Genomic DNA, 17,291 nt, shown 5'->3' on the forward strand with positions numbered 1-17,291 from the left:
GGAGAAGCCCCCAGCCTCAGAACCCACCCGCAGCTCGCGCTCGGCTTTTCTGGCGGAGAGAGCTCCGGGACCCGCTCCAGACGCCGGGCCCGGCAGAACCGCGCCGTGCCTCGGGGAGCAGCGGGGGCTCCCGGCGCGGGGTGACCGCAGCGAGTCCGCCCGCCCGCGGGGGGCTGAACCAGAGCAGCGGCTGCGAGGCGCGGCCGGGCCCGAGAACCAACAGCCCGACGCTTTCCCCCCCCGCTCAGGGCGCCTGCGCGCGGCCGGCGGCGGCGCCGGCACGTGAGGGTGTTGTGGGCACGTGATCCCGCGCACCGCCCGGCCCCGCCCCGCCCCTAGCCCGGCCCCGCCCCCGCCGTGCGCGAGCGTGGGGACGCCCCGCGGCCTGGCCTGGCCGCCCGGTGCCCGCCGCCTCCCCGCCCCCGCCCCGCCCCTCGCCGCCACCGCCGCCTCGCCGGCCATGAGGCCCAGCCGGCGCCCCAGCGCGGCCCTGTGTCGCGGCTGCTGAGCCTCCGCCCTCCCCGCCACCACCATCGCCCTCTCCGCCTTCCCCTCCCCGCCCGGGCGGGGACCCCCCCTTCGCTCCCCTCCCTCCTCACAGCCGCCGCCATGTTGGGCCGGGAGCCGCAGCGGGGCCGCCACTGAGCCCCGGAGCCTGCGAGGCGGAGGAGGAGGCGGAGGAGGAGGCGGAGGAGGAGTCCGGGGCCTGGCCGCCCCGCGCAGCCCAGCCGGCCGGCCGCCCAGCCGCAGCCATGGCGGAGCAGACCTATTCCTGGTGAGCCGCGGGGCTGAGGCCGGGCGCCGGGGCTGCGGGCCGCGGGAGGAGGTGGGGGGGGGGAACGGCCCTCGTGAGGGCCGGGCCGGGCCGCAGGGGGTGTTCCGGCCCGGCCTCCTTCCGGCCGGCCCGGGGACGAGCGGGTCCCCACCGAGCGGGGAGGGGGGCGCAGGTGTGGGGGGCGTGCGGGGAGCCGGCGGCGCGACTTTCGCCGCGGGACTGCCGGCTGCGGGCTGCGGTGGGGGCTGGGGCATAAAGGGAGCTGCCGGCCGAGGGGCTGCGGCCTGAGGTTTAAGCACGGCTGAGTATGAGGGATAAGGGGAAGGGAGGAGGGACGTGGTGCGAGCGAGAGGATGGGGTGGTTGGGCTGTGGGTTCCCCCGCGCTGACAGCCGGGGGGTGGGAGAGGATCGCGGTGAGGATTAGCGTGGTTGTCATCCTCTGTCCCGGAGGTCTCCTTAGGTGAGCTGGATCTCTGCATGGCTGGAGCTGGTTCACAGCGATCCTCTGGGCCTGGGGTAGGGACAGTACCTGCTCTCGCGGTTGTGAGTCTGCAGGTAATCTCTCTGCCTAAAGGGAGATTTATGTCAGTATAGGCAGGCTGGTAAGTCAGTGGCATGTGTGTGTGTTTTCACCTAGTGACAATAGGCTTGTTCTGTATACAGGAAATAGAATGAGGAGGAAGAGACCAGTTCCTGTGGGAAGACATGAAGTATAGCAAATGAAAGCAGAGGGCATTTTTTTCTGTGTCCTGACACTGTCTGGGGCCTAGCTGGCAGTGGATCAAAGAGATAGAGTTGGGTTTCTTCATAGAATTCTGGTTTTTTCTATTGTCACGGATCACAACCAAAATATCTCAAGTAATTTACCTGTGCATCAGCTCTACTGACCTGTCCACTGCATCAGTTTAATTATGGTATTCTTAATGCATTTTAAATCCATTCCAGAGTCGTTTCTTAGATTTTTTGAAAACAAAAAGTTATGATATCCGTATTAAAAAAGGAGTTAAATCTCAGCTTTTGACCTTGGTGTGTGCTGAATGTGGAGAAGGGGTTGAATATGCAAGGAATATTCCTATTCTGAATGGTTCTGGAAATCTTTGCCATTACTTTTTCAAAACTTGGAATCCAATGGGGATTTCAGTTCTGCCACACGTTGAGACTTTGGCAGCCCCTTCTCCCATCTTCTGTCACTTCTCTCTCAAGAACCAATATACTTACTGGTCTTTTGCTTTTTAGATGTTCTTATTTTGTTTCACGAGCTCAGTTCAGGCAGTGGTCTGCTCTGCTGTAAGACAACAGCAAAAAGACGACTTCTTTGACTTAAAGGATTAACTACGAATTGTTACAGTAAGTGAATGTTGGTACAGATTTAGGCAGTTTAATGTTGTTCAATTAGATGTGTCTAGTGAACTGTTGTCTTAGTGTATTTTAATTGCAGAATGATATTATAAATTCATGAACTTCAAGATTTGTCAGCTTTCTTTAAAAAACTAAATGAAACAAAATGTCAATTGTACATTATTTTGATCTTTAACTCCCTGGCTTATTTGAATGAATGTCTGTGTCATAGTACTATTCTAAAGGGGAAGTTTTTAACAGAGGCTGTGAGGAGGATTAACTCTTCCTTAGGTTGTGTATTTTATGGGAATGAAGTTGGGATTTAACTTGTTCTTCACTGCTTTCTAGGTGGATCACAAGAATGGTAGTTCTTTCTTACAGTATTGAGGTTGTAACAGAACAAGGATATGAGGCTTATGACTCAAAACACTGTAATTTTGTGTCAGTGTTCACTAATGTGTCCTCGTGTTTTTGTGGTTTCTGTCACTTCAATCATGATCACGGGTCAAAATGTGAAAGAGCAAAAATCCAGTTTCATACTAAGGAGTCCTGTTCTATAACTTGCGTGCTCTTCTCTGTGGATGTGTGTTTAATTACTTACACTTCTAGCAACAATCTTGAGTTTGTTTATTTTTAATTATGATAATGCAGCTCAAAAAAAATGCACGTGTTGTCCACTGAGGAAACTAATATTTCAGTACGGAAGAGGTGTCCAGTATTTAGTGCAGTTGTACAGTTTTGAAGCTGGCAGATCACATCCTGTCTGTTTGCCGGACCCGGTCCTTTTTCTCTGTTGCAAAGGCTGCTTTCTCAGAACGAGTGCTTTCCGTGTTTCTTGGTGTAGTGTCTAGTTGCTGTTCAGATGTCTTATTTGACATCTGAAAATACATAATTTGACATTAAGAAAAATCCTTTCACGTACCTGTCTTTGTATAGATGTAAATTAGTTCCTGTCCCCAGTAGTGCTTCCCTTTTGCCAGGAGTGTAAGGCTTGATTACACCTCTCTTTGTGCATAACTATCAACATGCATCATAGAATCACTGTAGCTTCATAAGATATGATAAAGGTTTGGTTTGGGTTTGATTTTTTTTAAACAATTGTCTCAGATGTGTTAGAAATACCGTGTAAAAGTGTACTTACAAGCTATGATTGCCAGACATTAGCATTGTCAAACACGCACGCTAAATAGGGCTTTTTTCAGTGATTGGTATCTCTGATAATGATGTTATTGTGAAAAGATGAGAACTAATTATCATTTTGCTATATTTATTGTTTTACAAATATAATCTGAGGTTTTAAGGTGGGTTTATAGTTTTAATTACCAAATGAAATTAATTGCAATTATTTTCTTTTATAAAGATATTATAAGGAGGTACTTATGCTTTTTCCCCATCCCTTTCATAATTTTAAATACATAAGTTGTCTTTTGTCACTATTCTTGTGAGTTATTTCTTCCAACAACCTCTTCTCCTTTTTTTCTCTTCAATAATGCCCACACCTATAACCATCTGTACTTTTATTTAGCTCTTTTTTTATATCTTAAATAGTCTTGCTGACCCAGTATTTCAGATAGAGTTGTGTTATCCCTGAAAGAAGGATCTACTGAGAATTTTGCTGGTGAAACTGAATACTGTCATCCTGGAAAAAACTAATTTTAATATGAAATGTGGGATAAGTGCCAGATGGAAATGCTCTTTCAAAGGATATGCACTTTTTTTTTTTTTTAAAAAAAGGGTGTTTGAATAAAATGCTTGTCAGTAGTGAGTAGAGAAACTTTCTTTGTCAAGTATCTGCAATAATGGAAGGAAGTTATGAGAGCTATGTATTATACTGTTGTTACTCAAATCTGCAAGTCAGAGGAACGTGACTGCTGCATCGTGAGGTTGCTCATGATTTTATAGATTAAATGAGAGCTGAAATTAATTTCCTGCGAGTGGACTAGATTGAGAGAGGAAAGTGGCTGTGGAATACCCGTTTTCCCTTTGCTTCTGTCTGTACTCCAGCAAGGAAATGGGACTGGGTAGTGACAAAAGTTCCTGCGACAACAGAGGAGGGAATAAGTATGGGAAGAGCTGTTTGCCCATCACCAACGTATACGTGTATGAGTAAGAGGTTAGTAAATGCCAAGGATTTTATCTTCAGGCACTAAGCTGTTGGAAGTATTACAGCAGATGAATATGGAAGCAGCAGGACCTAGATCATGACTTTGTGAAATACTTGGTCTTTCCTTAATTTCTAGCACCTTGTGGTGAGATTTTTGCACTGGATCCTATTTAGAGGGCACAGCAGCATGCATATCTTGTTTATCTTCAGTTAGTAGGTGTTCAGTGTTTTTCAAGGCCTGATGTAACGCCCCCTCTCTTTTTACTGTTGCCCAGTCTGGCAATAGAGATTGCTTTGTTCTTCTTTTGCCCTTTGAATGCACAAAAGATTTTCACAGCTTCCTTTATATGTGAAGAGAGAAGAAGGAGAAGGAGATTTCTACACCAAAGCCAAATATAATTTTAATTTTTCCTTTCCCAGAGTGTTGTATAAGAGTAATATGGATTGCAATGCGTGCGTGTCCTGTCAGGGTGATGATTAGGAGACAGACTGGGAGGGTAAGCTAAACAAAAAAAGCTGCTGCTGTATTGAGTCACTAATCTTAAAAACAACTAAACTCCCTCTTAAATGTTTTAATCAGTGGAGTGATTCTTGTATTAGCCATCAGATGTTTGATGAGTTAAATGGCGATACATTTAGAAACTCTTCTATGTAATGCAAAGGGTGTGGAAATTAAGTCTAATGATGTGTCAGAGTAATCAATAAAGTTACTAGGTTCTGGAATAAGTGTAAATGTACAATGCCATCTTTGCTCCTGGGAGAAATTGGTTGGTGTTAAAAGTCTTTCTAGATTCAGAGGTCTGAGAATTTGCTTTCATTGCTTGTAAGCATTTAACACGCTGCTGCCATGAATTAAAATACGGTCTCTTCCAGAAGACTGAGGTAGTGCTTTTAAGTCTTAGTTGGCTGGATTCGATGGGTATGTGGGAGGGCAGGGAGTAAAAGGAGCTACAGCTTGTTGACAGAACTTGTCAAGTACTAGTGAAATAATTTTTTGCATTCAAGATTTTGTACTTGCTTTGCTCAGTTTAGGTTGAGATACCTAACTGACTAATTAAGGTGTTTTGAGGATGGGAGGCAGTTTACAACAGAAACAAAACAAATAATTCACTTGAATTTTCAAAGTATTGTACTTTTTAGGTAACAGATTGCAAAGCATATAGATGAAATTCTGTTGTGCGCACTTTCTAAAAATCTTTTGTGAAAGCCTGGCATACAAACATGGAGTTTGGCCTTTAATCTTAACATTTTTCAAGAACTGAAATTACCAGCCACATTCCATTTTAACGATTGTTAGAAGCCTCCTGAGGACAAGGATGTCATTGTATGAATGTGCGTGAGTATCTGGCATCAAAAAAAGTGACTTAAACCTCAGTAAATTTGAGAATATCAGGTTTATAGTCAATATGTTTGTCTTTCAGTACCAGTCTTACTTCACTTGTTTGTTATCCTCCCTCTAGCTTTTGCTGTCTCCAGACTGTATGTCATGTAGGCAGGGATTCTGTCTATAGCACTGCACTGAAAGACAAATAAGGCAAAGAGCATGGGATCATTTAAGTTTCCAGTTACTTGAATGTACATACATATAATGACTCTGATTTAGCAAAGGGAGAAAAAAATTCCTGCTTCAACACAAAGGCTGTATTTACTAATATATGAATAATTCTTTAAGGAAAATCTTAAAAGTGAAGAGCACAAATCAATGTTTTCTTGGTGCTGGTGTGCAGTACCTATTTTATTTAGATTTAGATTTCTGTCAGTTCTGCCTTTAGCCTTTTCACGATATTGTGGCAGCAGAAGTTAATGGTTCCTTGCTTTTTACCCAGTGATTAGAGAGCTTGGCCAGGATATAGGAGATCAGTTCCATCCCCCAGGGTTTCTGACCTTGCATCTCTCGCCTGCCAGGGGAGTGCCCTCATCACCAAACTATGTGTTATTCAGAAGTTGAACTTTGTGTGTCCATTTCAATCTGTGTCACTTCATATAGAATACTGTAAATATTTGCTGGGCCAGGAAGCAGACATGCCTTTCTGCCTTAATGATCAAAATACTAATTTGGGATTGGCAGGGACCTGGGTTCCACCTCCTGCCTTGATAAAAACGTCGTTTGGAAGACTGAAGGGACTGTAGTCTGTGGGGGTGGTTCACGCTGCTTTTCTAGAGATGAAAGTTTGAATTCCCACGAACAGAAGGCAACCTGAATATGATTTCCCGTGTCACAGGCGAGCGGGCTGTTAGGTATGTGGATTTACCATTATCACTACCTTTTCTTGTGTTTTGTGTCAGCTTTGAGGAACCTGAGAGCATCTCTTTGGTCTAGTGAATGGTGTGATCCAATAAAGTAATTGCTTATGTTGCGCACTTCAGGATTTTGGTATGAGTTAAGCACCCTGATGCTGTTGGAATTTTAGGAATTGTGTGGGGACCACCAGACAGGCAAAATTAATTGAGGATAGTAAGTTCTTCTGCGATTAGATGTGTTTTGGTGAATATCACGGTTTTAAATACTAGATTCAGGTGCTGAAATCTCTATCAATAATTGTTTGTCACTGAAACACAATGCCAAAAACTGTGTATTTATGAAACCTTCCTACAAGAAATACTTTGAAATATGTGTCATGCTTTTTAAAATGCAGTTATTTCAATTTCCTAAAACTTGGAAGAAGAGCAGAATGGATTCTGGTCTCTTTTAGTATCTCAGCAATTTTCTTTCATTATTTTGGTAATGTGATGTATCAACATCTCTGGCAAAGTACCACCATCTTTATTGCCCTTTGACATTTTATGATGACTCTAAGCATTATCGTATACTCTAAAAGCAAATAATTGACACAAGCCATTTAGTCAGTCTAATTCAATTCTGGTGACATCTGAGTAAAGTTTCCAGGAAGAACCAAGGCTGAAATTGGTAGGAAAAAAAATCATTGTACACATTTTCTTTTTGGTGCTACATTGCTTTAGTGTAACAGATTAAGATTAAAATTTGAAACGATTCAGCCAATTATGTGGGTTGAGTGGAGTGAAACACAAGCTAGTGTGCTAGCTGAACTGGATCCAGGCAGTCAAACTGACTTTGAAAGGTGATGATTTAATAAGATTAATGGAGCATATGTGTCATTGCAAAACTTTTGGATCCCCTTTCTCCCTCTTTAATTCTTCCAAGGATGCTAACGTTGGTGGTCTTTTCTCCTACATCTTTTACAAGTGGCGTTTGTGCTTGAGATACTCTGATCTGCCAGACCAGGGTTCTCCTCTCATGGGCCGTCCCCACCGAAACTCAGCTCTCATGATACATTAAGTGTGTCTTTGTCTGCTAGAACCACCATGATGACATTACCTTGGAACGAATTAATTGTGTAGCTGTTGTGCTGTCATCTTCATTATTAGATTCTGTTGAGTATTCCTTTTCAGGGCCAGGTCTAAGCCTTACATCCCAAATTCCCTTGGATAGCCTCTGTATCTATATGTCACATTAGGTGGCATGGTATAGACAGGGGTGTCAGGAAGTCATAATGTTCTGCTGACTTTTTGGAAAGATATTGTGTAACTGATAACCAATCAATTTTTAATATCCTACAACAACAAGTATTCAAAATAATAAATATATTAAATGGGACTATCCTTACACTGTGCTTGTGTGGGGACATGGTCTGAGGATGGAGTGACTTTTTTTCAGGATGTCAGAACAGAAGTTCTTTAAAATCATCACAGCCAGTGTCCTAAAGTAGAGAAGAGCACGCTAAGAAAATTATTCTCTATTGTACAATCTTGTGCTTAAGATGCCTCCCTTATTACTAAAGTTGCCCATGTAGAAGTTGGAGAGATATAGTCATATCTTACAGTTTATATATGGTAGCATTTTCCCTAACCAGTGGAATCTGAAAGGAAAATGATGGTGTTTGACTCTCATTTATTCTCTCCTCCTTCCTTCTGATAACAGTATTTTCTTTTGTGTTGTCGGGTTTGGATATTCTCCCTTTACTTCCTGTAGCTAGTTCATAGGCTTTTGACCCAAGAAAGTATTTTCCCATGCAGCATGCAGGTATGTAGCTGAAGACTCTGAAATGATTCTCTTCCATTTTTACGCTTTAGCCACACTTCTGCAGGCGTCTCCATGACGGAGGTAGTGTGGGGGAAGCAGGAGGAGACCCAGGGGGTTCCACCCTCTGTTCACACACACAATCTGTAACTTTAGGCATGAGTTGGCAAGCTTACCTGCAGGAATAGGCTTGAACGTAGATTATTCTTCAGTCTAGCTGCTAAAAGAAGAAAAAAAAAAAAAGTGCTGTGCAGTGTGAACTACTGGCTTTTAGATCCAAGCCCCCTCCAGTCCTCTGGTGTTATTGATTAGTTCTACCCAGTCAGTGCTTTTCTTCTTGCAACTTTCTGTCTCAAAAGCCCAAATTTTCTTGTTCGTTCCTATGGACTCTGCTGTTTTTGGACAGAGATATCTTTAAAAAAATCCTTTTGTTCATCTGATAACTAGCCAGAAGAAAACTTCAAGTAGATTTGCAATGATACATAATTTTAAATAACTTTGAAAGTGTGTCGGAAGTTTACAGAGATCAATAGAAATGTTAAGAATTGATAGTGTTCCACTGAATCACAGAAGTTTGGGAACTCTTTGCTTACACCATTTTCTCATGTCAGTAGTACCCCAAATAGCAACTTCATGCTAGAATAGCAAAAGCACTGGACACATGGATTCATGGTGCAGCTGAGTTTCAGGTGGTACCAAAAAATCAGGTGGTCTCAGCATGTAAATTTGGTGCACCTGTATCTACACCCGTGATGCACAGATAGTTGGCAGGGGAGTTCTACACGCAGGTTAAGCTAGTAGCAAGTGTATATCCTCAGGATTTATTTAAATTTCAGTAGTAACTTGGATTAATAAATTCCTCTTACTCCACTTGAGATAGCGTAGCTTGGGCAAGAGTGAGCATCACAAAATATTTGAGGTCTGCGGTGGTATGATTAGCAGGACAGAGGTGAGCACAACAGCTGAGTTACGGCTCTGCTGCATTGTTAGTTCTGGTGTCTGGCACTTAGCAATCTGCCATCCTTTCTTCTGTTGGATAGCTAGCTCCAATTTAAAACTTGATTTAAATTTATTTGGAAACTTTTGTAGTGGCTAGAAATTCAACAATGAATTCTGAATAATCATTATAATTAGGATCAACTAGCTGTTAGTACAGATATGCTGGACATATAAGACCAAAGCTTAAGGGTATATTGTTATACAAAGGGCTATTTTTACTAGTATAAATTTACCACTTTCAAGGCTACAGTTGTGATTTATCTCCCCGTCATCTGTGTCAGACCCATTTGGCAAGATAAAATAGGTGTAGTGTGACTTTGACTTATTTAGTCAATGGGAAGTCCATTTTCCAGGTGACTGTTAGCTAAAGGTGAGGTTGGTGAAATAGCAGGAGGCAAACAGAGCTGGATTATATGGATTTCTGTAGCCTGTATTGCACATGGGTGAAGTGAGGTATGACTGTGTCTTGCTTTCTAGGTTTGATGGCACAAGGTCATTCTGGTCCTTGTTAGAAGTTCGGATTGATGGTTTGTTTGCCAGAGGAAAGATCATCTGCTCTGTGAACTCTTTTCTCGAGGTGGCTGATCCTATACCTTCACTTGAATAGCTGCCCTGAGAAGTTATCACAAAGGGCTAAAAGCTCTCGTGGGGAATATTATGATCTCTGTAGGGTTTTGAAGATGAAGAGTGGAATCTAATTAAGCTTTGTGTTGAAAATAGTTTAAAGAGCTTTTTTTCTTTCTCTCAAAAAAGGAAACTTTAAAGCTAAGTAGTGAAGAGCTGGACTTTTTTTTTTTAATTTTCTGCTAAATTGACGATTTCTAAAGCAGATGCAGCTGTAAGCAGTTACAGATGGTACAGAACAGAAAGAACCTCTTTATCATACTTAAGTGCCTTACAAGAACCCCAATGTTAGTTTTCCAGCTAGTTATCTTTCTCTTTATATTTTTTTTTTACATTTTTGCAGATGGAACATAAAAAAGAGCTACCTTAAAGTTAAATCAAAAGATGAAAAAAGTATGCCATAAACCAGAAATACTTCTCTGCAGGGTGCTTTACTGGAAGAAGTTTCCTAAGAATCCCAAAACACTCTCTCTAAAGAGTGTTCCTGCTTTTTGTTGTTGTCACAAAGGTTTTTAGATATCTGGGTTAGAATTTCTTAAAAACAGCCTCCATCTGTTCTTGTGCTGCCTGATTTTTGTACCTGGAACTGAAACCGCTACCTTAAGCCTGACACTCAAGCATATTAATGTACCGTGCCTTCTCTTGCACACAGAGGTGGTAAGGCAGAGATCAGTCCCTGTCCAGTCTATCACAGGACAACTTCTCCTGTGTAAGCAGTGTGTTTATCTGTACAGTGGCCACCTGTGTTACTGTCAAGACTTTTTTTTTTAATTTGCCTCTCTTAATTGGAGGCAGCAAAAACAGGGTGCCTGTTTTGATGGGCTTTATTTTGTATTTTCATGGAAGCTGAATCCCCTGTCTTCATGCAGTTGTGAATAGTCATGTTCACTTCAGAATCTCACCAGCCATCATCTGACATTATTTTGTCTTGATACAGACCCAGCACAATGAAAGCTGCTTAACTCTGGCTAGACAGACTCTATAGCTTTGACTCATTCAGGAATGTACTTTGAATCTCCAGTGACAATATTGATAGTTTGGTGCTGATGGTGTTAACTCATTCTTTTGTGGATTTTTAAATGAAAATAGTGTTTAATTGTACCCAGGCATGTCATGATAAAGTATATATCATAATCCTGTACTGTGCGGATAAGTCAACTCATCAATAGCACTCAGAGCTGCTCTTTCTGTATGACAAGGTCATATTGATCAATTTGACTTTGGTTTTGGCTTGTTGATTGTAAGGCCTGATTGTTAAATGCTTTGATTAAACTATTAGTCATTAGTTTTATTTTTTGATCTGACTTCTGAATACATTGCTAGAAAGACTTTAGATTTCCAAGCACATAATCAATAAAATACTGGCCTAAGCATCAAAGGTATGAGGTGTTGTTTTCTTTTGTTTTTTTAAGTCAACAATAGAGTCAATATAGATGAGATAACATCCTCTTTTCTGACTTTAGTGATAAAAACAAACAATCTTTTTTTCTGATTAGAGAGCTGACTACAGTTTGATATCTTAAAAAAAAATAGAATCAAGATATTCTGCATATTTTTAAGTTAAGTTAAGGAATCACTGTGGAAGTTAAACCTGGAAATGAGAAAAAATATTTTTTGTAGTGGGATGGAAAGATGTATTTTGTCTAGGAAGCAATGCAGCAGTCAGATCGATATCCTCCACAACTGAGAGGACTTCATAGTGTCTTTGTACACTACGTCTTAGGTAAGCATTCTTCCATCTGTTTGTCCAGCTGCATGTTTGAATCTATGTAAACTACAAAGTGATGATACTTGGTTGTTGGAAAAGATAGAGATCCTGGGGTCTCTAGGATATGTTCCTGGGACCTGTTGTAGGATTTAATTTAATTAATTCTTCCCAGTAGTGCCTGCATATGTACATGTTAAGCCTTTCTGTAGCACTTGTTACCAAAACATCTGTATCTCACAGATAAACCAGTTGTATGGTTCCTAGTACAAGTATTCTTGCACTTTCCTGGTCTCTGAACCGCTATGAAGCTTCAGTTGTTGCATTTCCTTTTCGAGGAGGCAGTGGCTTACCAAAGAGGTGGGATTTGCAGCATGTTCTCCCATCAGAGTTCTGCTCTACTTGATCAGCTCTATCATTTACAGAAAGAAACCTTATGAATGTGAATAAACACCTCTTTCATTGGCTCCAGCGAGTATTATATTCCAGATAGTTACAACAATATTAGCAGTAGAACATCTGTACTGCTGGATCTAGATGTGTCGGACAAAGTCCAGAACTGGGCACAGACTTTATAGTGGTTGGGGCAGTTTGCTCTCCTGCAGTGAAGCTTTGATTATAGCCTCAGGATGCTTTTGCAAGATGAGGAGCTTGGCTGGTGAGAGCCCAATGATAAAGGATGGAGCTGGCCACGAGGAAAGTAAGTTAAAACCAGTATATGCGCAGAATGGTTTTAGCTAATACTTTGCGAGCGAGTTAGGCCACTCATGATGTACTGTCCAGTATAATGTATGTGTCTTGAGTGAAGCTGTACGCATAGAAGAGGACTGACTTCATCTTCTGGTTTTGGCTCCTGGATGGGCTCAAATAGAGCATTGAGTAGTGGTATTCCTTTGTGTGCTTGCTTGTTAGGAAACCTGCTGTACTTTTTCTGTACGGTGTTCTCTGTCGTGCTTCAGATGGAGATACTTCTCTTACTCTGATCTGAACTTCTTTGTTTTAGTTGGTTACCTGACTGTGTCCTGTAAGAAGTCAGATTACAGATTTGTTAAGATTTATTGTCTTAAATATTTAGGTATTCTTTTTGCTCAGTGTGTTGTTTCCTGTCCAAGCATAGCTGCCAAAATGATGACATATTTATCTTACAGTGCTTTACAATAAGATTTACAAGGTGAAGTTCATTACTAGGTCCTCAGAGGCGAGACAGCTTGTCCTGTCTCTAGTGCTGGATTATTTGTGCTTTTTCAGTTGGTTAGCTCTTGGTGTAGCAAACTGACCAGTCGCCTGAGTTCACACAATTAAGACGCCTTGGCAAGCGTCTGACCACAATGGCCGTGCAAAATCTGCACTTGCCTGAATGGGCTGAAGGGCAGTCTCAGCACAGCAGCGTTGGTGTGGGGCTCTGCCCCTTGTGCTGGGTTATCTCTTGCAGAATATTGCAGGCTAACAGATGTACAGAAATTTCCATGGATATCCTGAGAGTCTTCTCTTTCTGCCACAATTAATCTGTTTTCTGTTGTCATCGCCCTTTTTTAACTGCTTGCTGGCACCATGACAACCATAATATTCTGCGTATGATTGAATATCGATAAATATGGCTGGAATGGTGCGCATTGGCTCAGTTGCACACTAGATGCAGCCCTGGATCTTCAGAGCATGTCTGGTACTCGGGTAATATGGCTGTAAGAGGAGAAAGGTGAAGTTGAGCTATTAGTCATATATTTATCTTGAACCACCTTATTCGGAAGAATGCCATTTCTGGACTTGGGTGACTGACAGTGTCTGGGATGAGGCTGAATTGCATTACTAGAGGACAGGCTGTGTTTTCTTTTGTTACAGACTGAATTGTCTGAAGCCTTGTTCAAATAACTTACTGCTTCAGTTCTGGAAAACACAAATATAGTTTCTTTTCCTTATGGTAAAGTGTGAAAATTTGTTATCCCTTGTTACTAATAGTAGCCTTGAATTTACTGTTTATAGTTTATTGGAAGCTTTTTGTTATGGATTTTTTCTGTGGTATTAGGAAACTTGCTGTTGAATATCCTTTATCTTGGTACTGCATAGGAAATGGATAGCTTTGGATGAACAGGGTTCCAGAACTCCATGACAATTTTTTAATAGGATCTATATGATTAATTTGGAAAGGCTGCAGTGCCATAGTCTTTCAAAATTTAGACCTGTTTGTTGGAGTAAGATAACAGAAAGTCCTGACCCCTCTGGACACTGAATAATGCCCCCCAATCATCTAAAGAGACCCAACTTATTCTCCATTTCTCTGGCTTAGTAATTCTTTGCTGGCAATTTGTGTGAGAGAGAGGAACAAAGGAAAGAATTTAAAAATAGATGTAGGAATGATGTGAACTCATGATTCTTAGAAAGTATGGTGCCTTATCAGGGGTGTGATGTCCCATATTTTTTCCATGCAAGCTATTCAACACTAAAATTAAGCAAGTATTTAGATTTGTTTTAAGGTTGTAGACACCTGAGGACAGCGACTCCACAAAATGCCCAAATAGTAGAACTTTGTAGTGCTCTTACTTTGGAAACAAAGTTTGCTTTGAGTGGTAGACGTGTTATACCTAAAAATGTCTTTGCTGTATAATATGTCGAGATACTTTTTAGAAATCTATGCTAAGTGGATGTTTTCTTGATGGTGGGTGGTACACAGTTAAATTTTTAGCATGTTTGCAACTAAGCTTTTTTTCTCCTTTCCTTTTTTTTTACATATATTTTAATTCTTGTGTTACTAAAGATACCCTTACCCCCGTTTCTGATACGTGGCAAGTGGGGAACATAGATAGATACAAATGGTAATAAAAATCCTGCACAACTCTGTAATACCATTTGCCATTTTCATAACAAAAGTCATTTTTTTTCCAATCTTTTTATTATGGTATAAATGTACCAGACATGTACCAGAACTTGCTTTTCATTTTGCAATTAGGAAAGTGATTAACCTGTGTCAAGTTGGGGCCCTTTTTCCCCAGGAAGAAAGAAGACATGAATGTGAAGGTGTGCTGGGTAAGGTTCGAGAAATGTGTTGTATTTCTGCTGCCATGTGATTAGCAGTGTGGTTCCCAATTCCTCTTAAGGTGTTGCTCTGTTTTAAATCAGCTACAAAACCTCCTTGCTGCCTCGCCAAGCTATGCTTTCCCCACTAGAAAGTTAAAAAAACCCTCTCAAGTAGAAAATGTCAAGAGAGCAACTGAGAAACTATGTAACTCTGTTGGTCCGATTTAAGATCTGTGGTGGTGGTTTCAGCACATTAAGAGAGAATTGGAAGTCGGTGTTCTCAGCAGAGTTTAATGGCAAGGTAATCAGTTACCTGCTTTGCTTGTTAACAAGCCATTGTGTTCTGTACCAAGTGTAATTTTCACACTAAGACATACTTCATGTCTGTAGTTGAAATGGGAGTTATGAGCTGGTATGTGTCCCTGAATCTGGGTCTGTTCAATCTGGGATGTAGCCATTAGTCTGGCATTTTGTCTAAATAGCAGCTTTGCATTGCGTGTGCTGGAGTTGAAAATATTTCTGTTATATCACTTCTTGGACTCGTTACTGTAAAGTGCTTGTCTCTTAGAAAATACAAGCAGTGTTACAGATCATTAATATTAGCAGAAAAATTACAATATTAACTGTTAAAGGACTCTCCTTAAAAAGAAGTTCCATGTAACTAGTCATTAAACTTGTCTGTATGGACAGTTAGCTCTGGGCAATTCTGTGATGCTTTTTCTGGCTTATTTGTTTATTCTGACACTTCAGATTGTTTGGTTTATTTGCTAATCATGAAGAAAAATATTTCTGCTGTTCTAGAACATCCTCTGGTTTAAGATGCCAGAAACTTGAGCTGTCTTTTGTAGTGACACTCTACTATTCCAAACTGTTCTGGGGAAAGACCGAGTGATTCTGGAAGCACTACACTTAAGTTTATTTTAAATTAAATAACCTGTATACACAGACTTTAGGAAGAGCTTCTATACTTTGGGGCATTCACTTGGATGGGGGGTTTTTTTGTTTGTTTATTTTAGGAATTAATAATTGTTTAACTTCTTGAAAGAAAATAATTTCTATTGAATGGCTTATGCCATGGCATCGGAAGTCTGTAATCAAATGCTACAGACACTACTGTTTTGCTACAACTTGCCTGTGACAATTGTCTAAACATTAAGTTAGGTGACTGTCACGGATGTGCTAGGACATGCTCAGTTGCTTACATTTCTCGTAGCTCACCATGAGGAGCATCATAGCATTCATATAGCTGTCTTGTGTTTTGTAAAGGAATTTTTCACTTGTGCAATAGTCTGGGCTTAGACAGGGTAGAGATGCTTATATTTTTGTTTGTCTTTTGCTAATAATGTCTCAGGTGGTGTATCTCTAGCCAGTGTCTTCTGTTTGAACTTTCAGGGAAATCATCATTCTGTGCTTTGATTATTTCCATACTACCACGGCAAATAATTCATGCTGCTGATTAAGATGCTGTTAGAATTGCACAGAAAGATGGGCAGGGAAAGAGTACAGCCTACTTATAATTTATTTGTCTTATAAATTTATGAAATGGTTACTGCTAAGGCAGCTCACAGTTTACAAAGGAAAATATATAACCTTCTGATGTATGGTATCTGTCTACTGAAGGTAGAAGGCAAGAGCCACGTATTTCAAAGAGCCTTGTTTTGTCAGGTGCATATGGAGGGATGTGGTTAGGAGAAACATTGTGTGCTGAACTAGGTTTGTGTTCCACCAGAGAAAGACACATTGAGAGAGACCCCCCTGTTTAAGAGGGCCTGAAACTGGAAGGCCACAAGTTCCCTGAATAACTGGCAGTTTCATGCTTGGCAGAGTTTCTCACACAGGTCTCAGAAAGCAAAAGGAACCGTCTTTGTAATTGTGAAGTGAATGGGAAGCCGTTGCAGAGGCTGGGAATTAGATAATAAATCCAGAAGACTATTTTAGTGTTGGTTGGAGTTCAAAGAGAAATTAGGAGGCCTAATTAACGTATGTGTGAAACATCTGGGAAATATCAACACTGAAGAAGACTGATGGTGGTGTCTTCCTCATCCACATCTAATACTGGAGACTCCAAAACTAATCATAGTTCTGTGGTATGTTGTGTCACAAGCCAGATATGCTACTTCTGCCTCTTTTGCTCCTGTTAAAAGTAATATGAATTAAATTCCATCTTGTCTGACTTGTGGTGGATAATTTGTATACTCTTCCCTCTCTTAAGAAAAAATTATTAGTAATTCTTGTTTAATACAAAAAGAGTAAACACATCAACATTACCGATGACATTTGAGTGAAAGATGTGTCTCCATTGGTAGTTCATACTGTGCTGTGTCTGTAACTGGGTAGTGCTGCCTGTTGCACATGTACTGCAGGAGAAAATGAGATGCCTAATGTTAATAGAGAAAGTGCTTTTCTAGTCTTCTGAAAAAAAAAAAAACCCAACTGTTTTCCTTTGTCAAGGACCTATGTGATTAGATATTTATCCTCCTTCATTCCCAGGAGAGCAGACATTGTGGCTCTTATTTTCTGTTTTGTGAAACAAGATTTCATATAGATGATTATGTCTCTGGAATCTATGCCATTCTCCCTCTAAAAGGAATCGGTAAGCAAATTGGCTTTCTAAAACATGAAAGAAGCCTACAGCAAACTCTTTGTCATCACATTCCTGATCAAATCCAGCATTTGCCTTTCACAGAGTTCCTA

General features: G+C 41.1%; 1 protein-coding gene across 5 annotated transcripts in view; it reads left to right on the forward strand.

Annotated features, from left to right (window-relative positions):
* The first annotated feature begins 406 nt into the window (after positions 1–406).
* The window catches only part of SPPL3 (signal peptide peptidase like 3), a 59,445-nt gene continuing 42,560 nt past the window's right edge, over positions 407–17,291 (forward strand). For 3 of the 5 annotated variants that reach the window (XM_075770013.1, XM_075770014.1, XM_075770019.1), the window contains exon 1: positions 6,407–6,456. In XM_075770013.1, the coding sequence (XP_075626128.1) occupies positions 6,422–6,456 (35 nt within the window). In that variant the 5' untranslated portion in view covers positions 6,407–6,421. Of the gene's footprint in view, positions 776–2,012; positions 2,124–6,406; positions 6,457–17,291 lie in introns of those variants that run through there. The other 2 variants (XM_075770015.1, XM_075770016.1) reach the window with 2 other exon arrangements.

Source organism: Balearica regulorum, chromosome 17, assembly GCF_011004875.1.
Source record: "Balearica regulorum gibbericeps isolate bBalReg1 chromosome 17, bBalReg1.pri, whole genome shotgun sequence".
Classification (NCBI taxonomy): Eukaryota; Metazoa; Chordata; class Aves; order Gruiformes; family Gruidae; genus Balearica; species Balearica regulorum.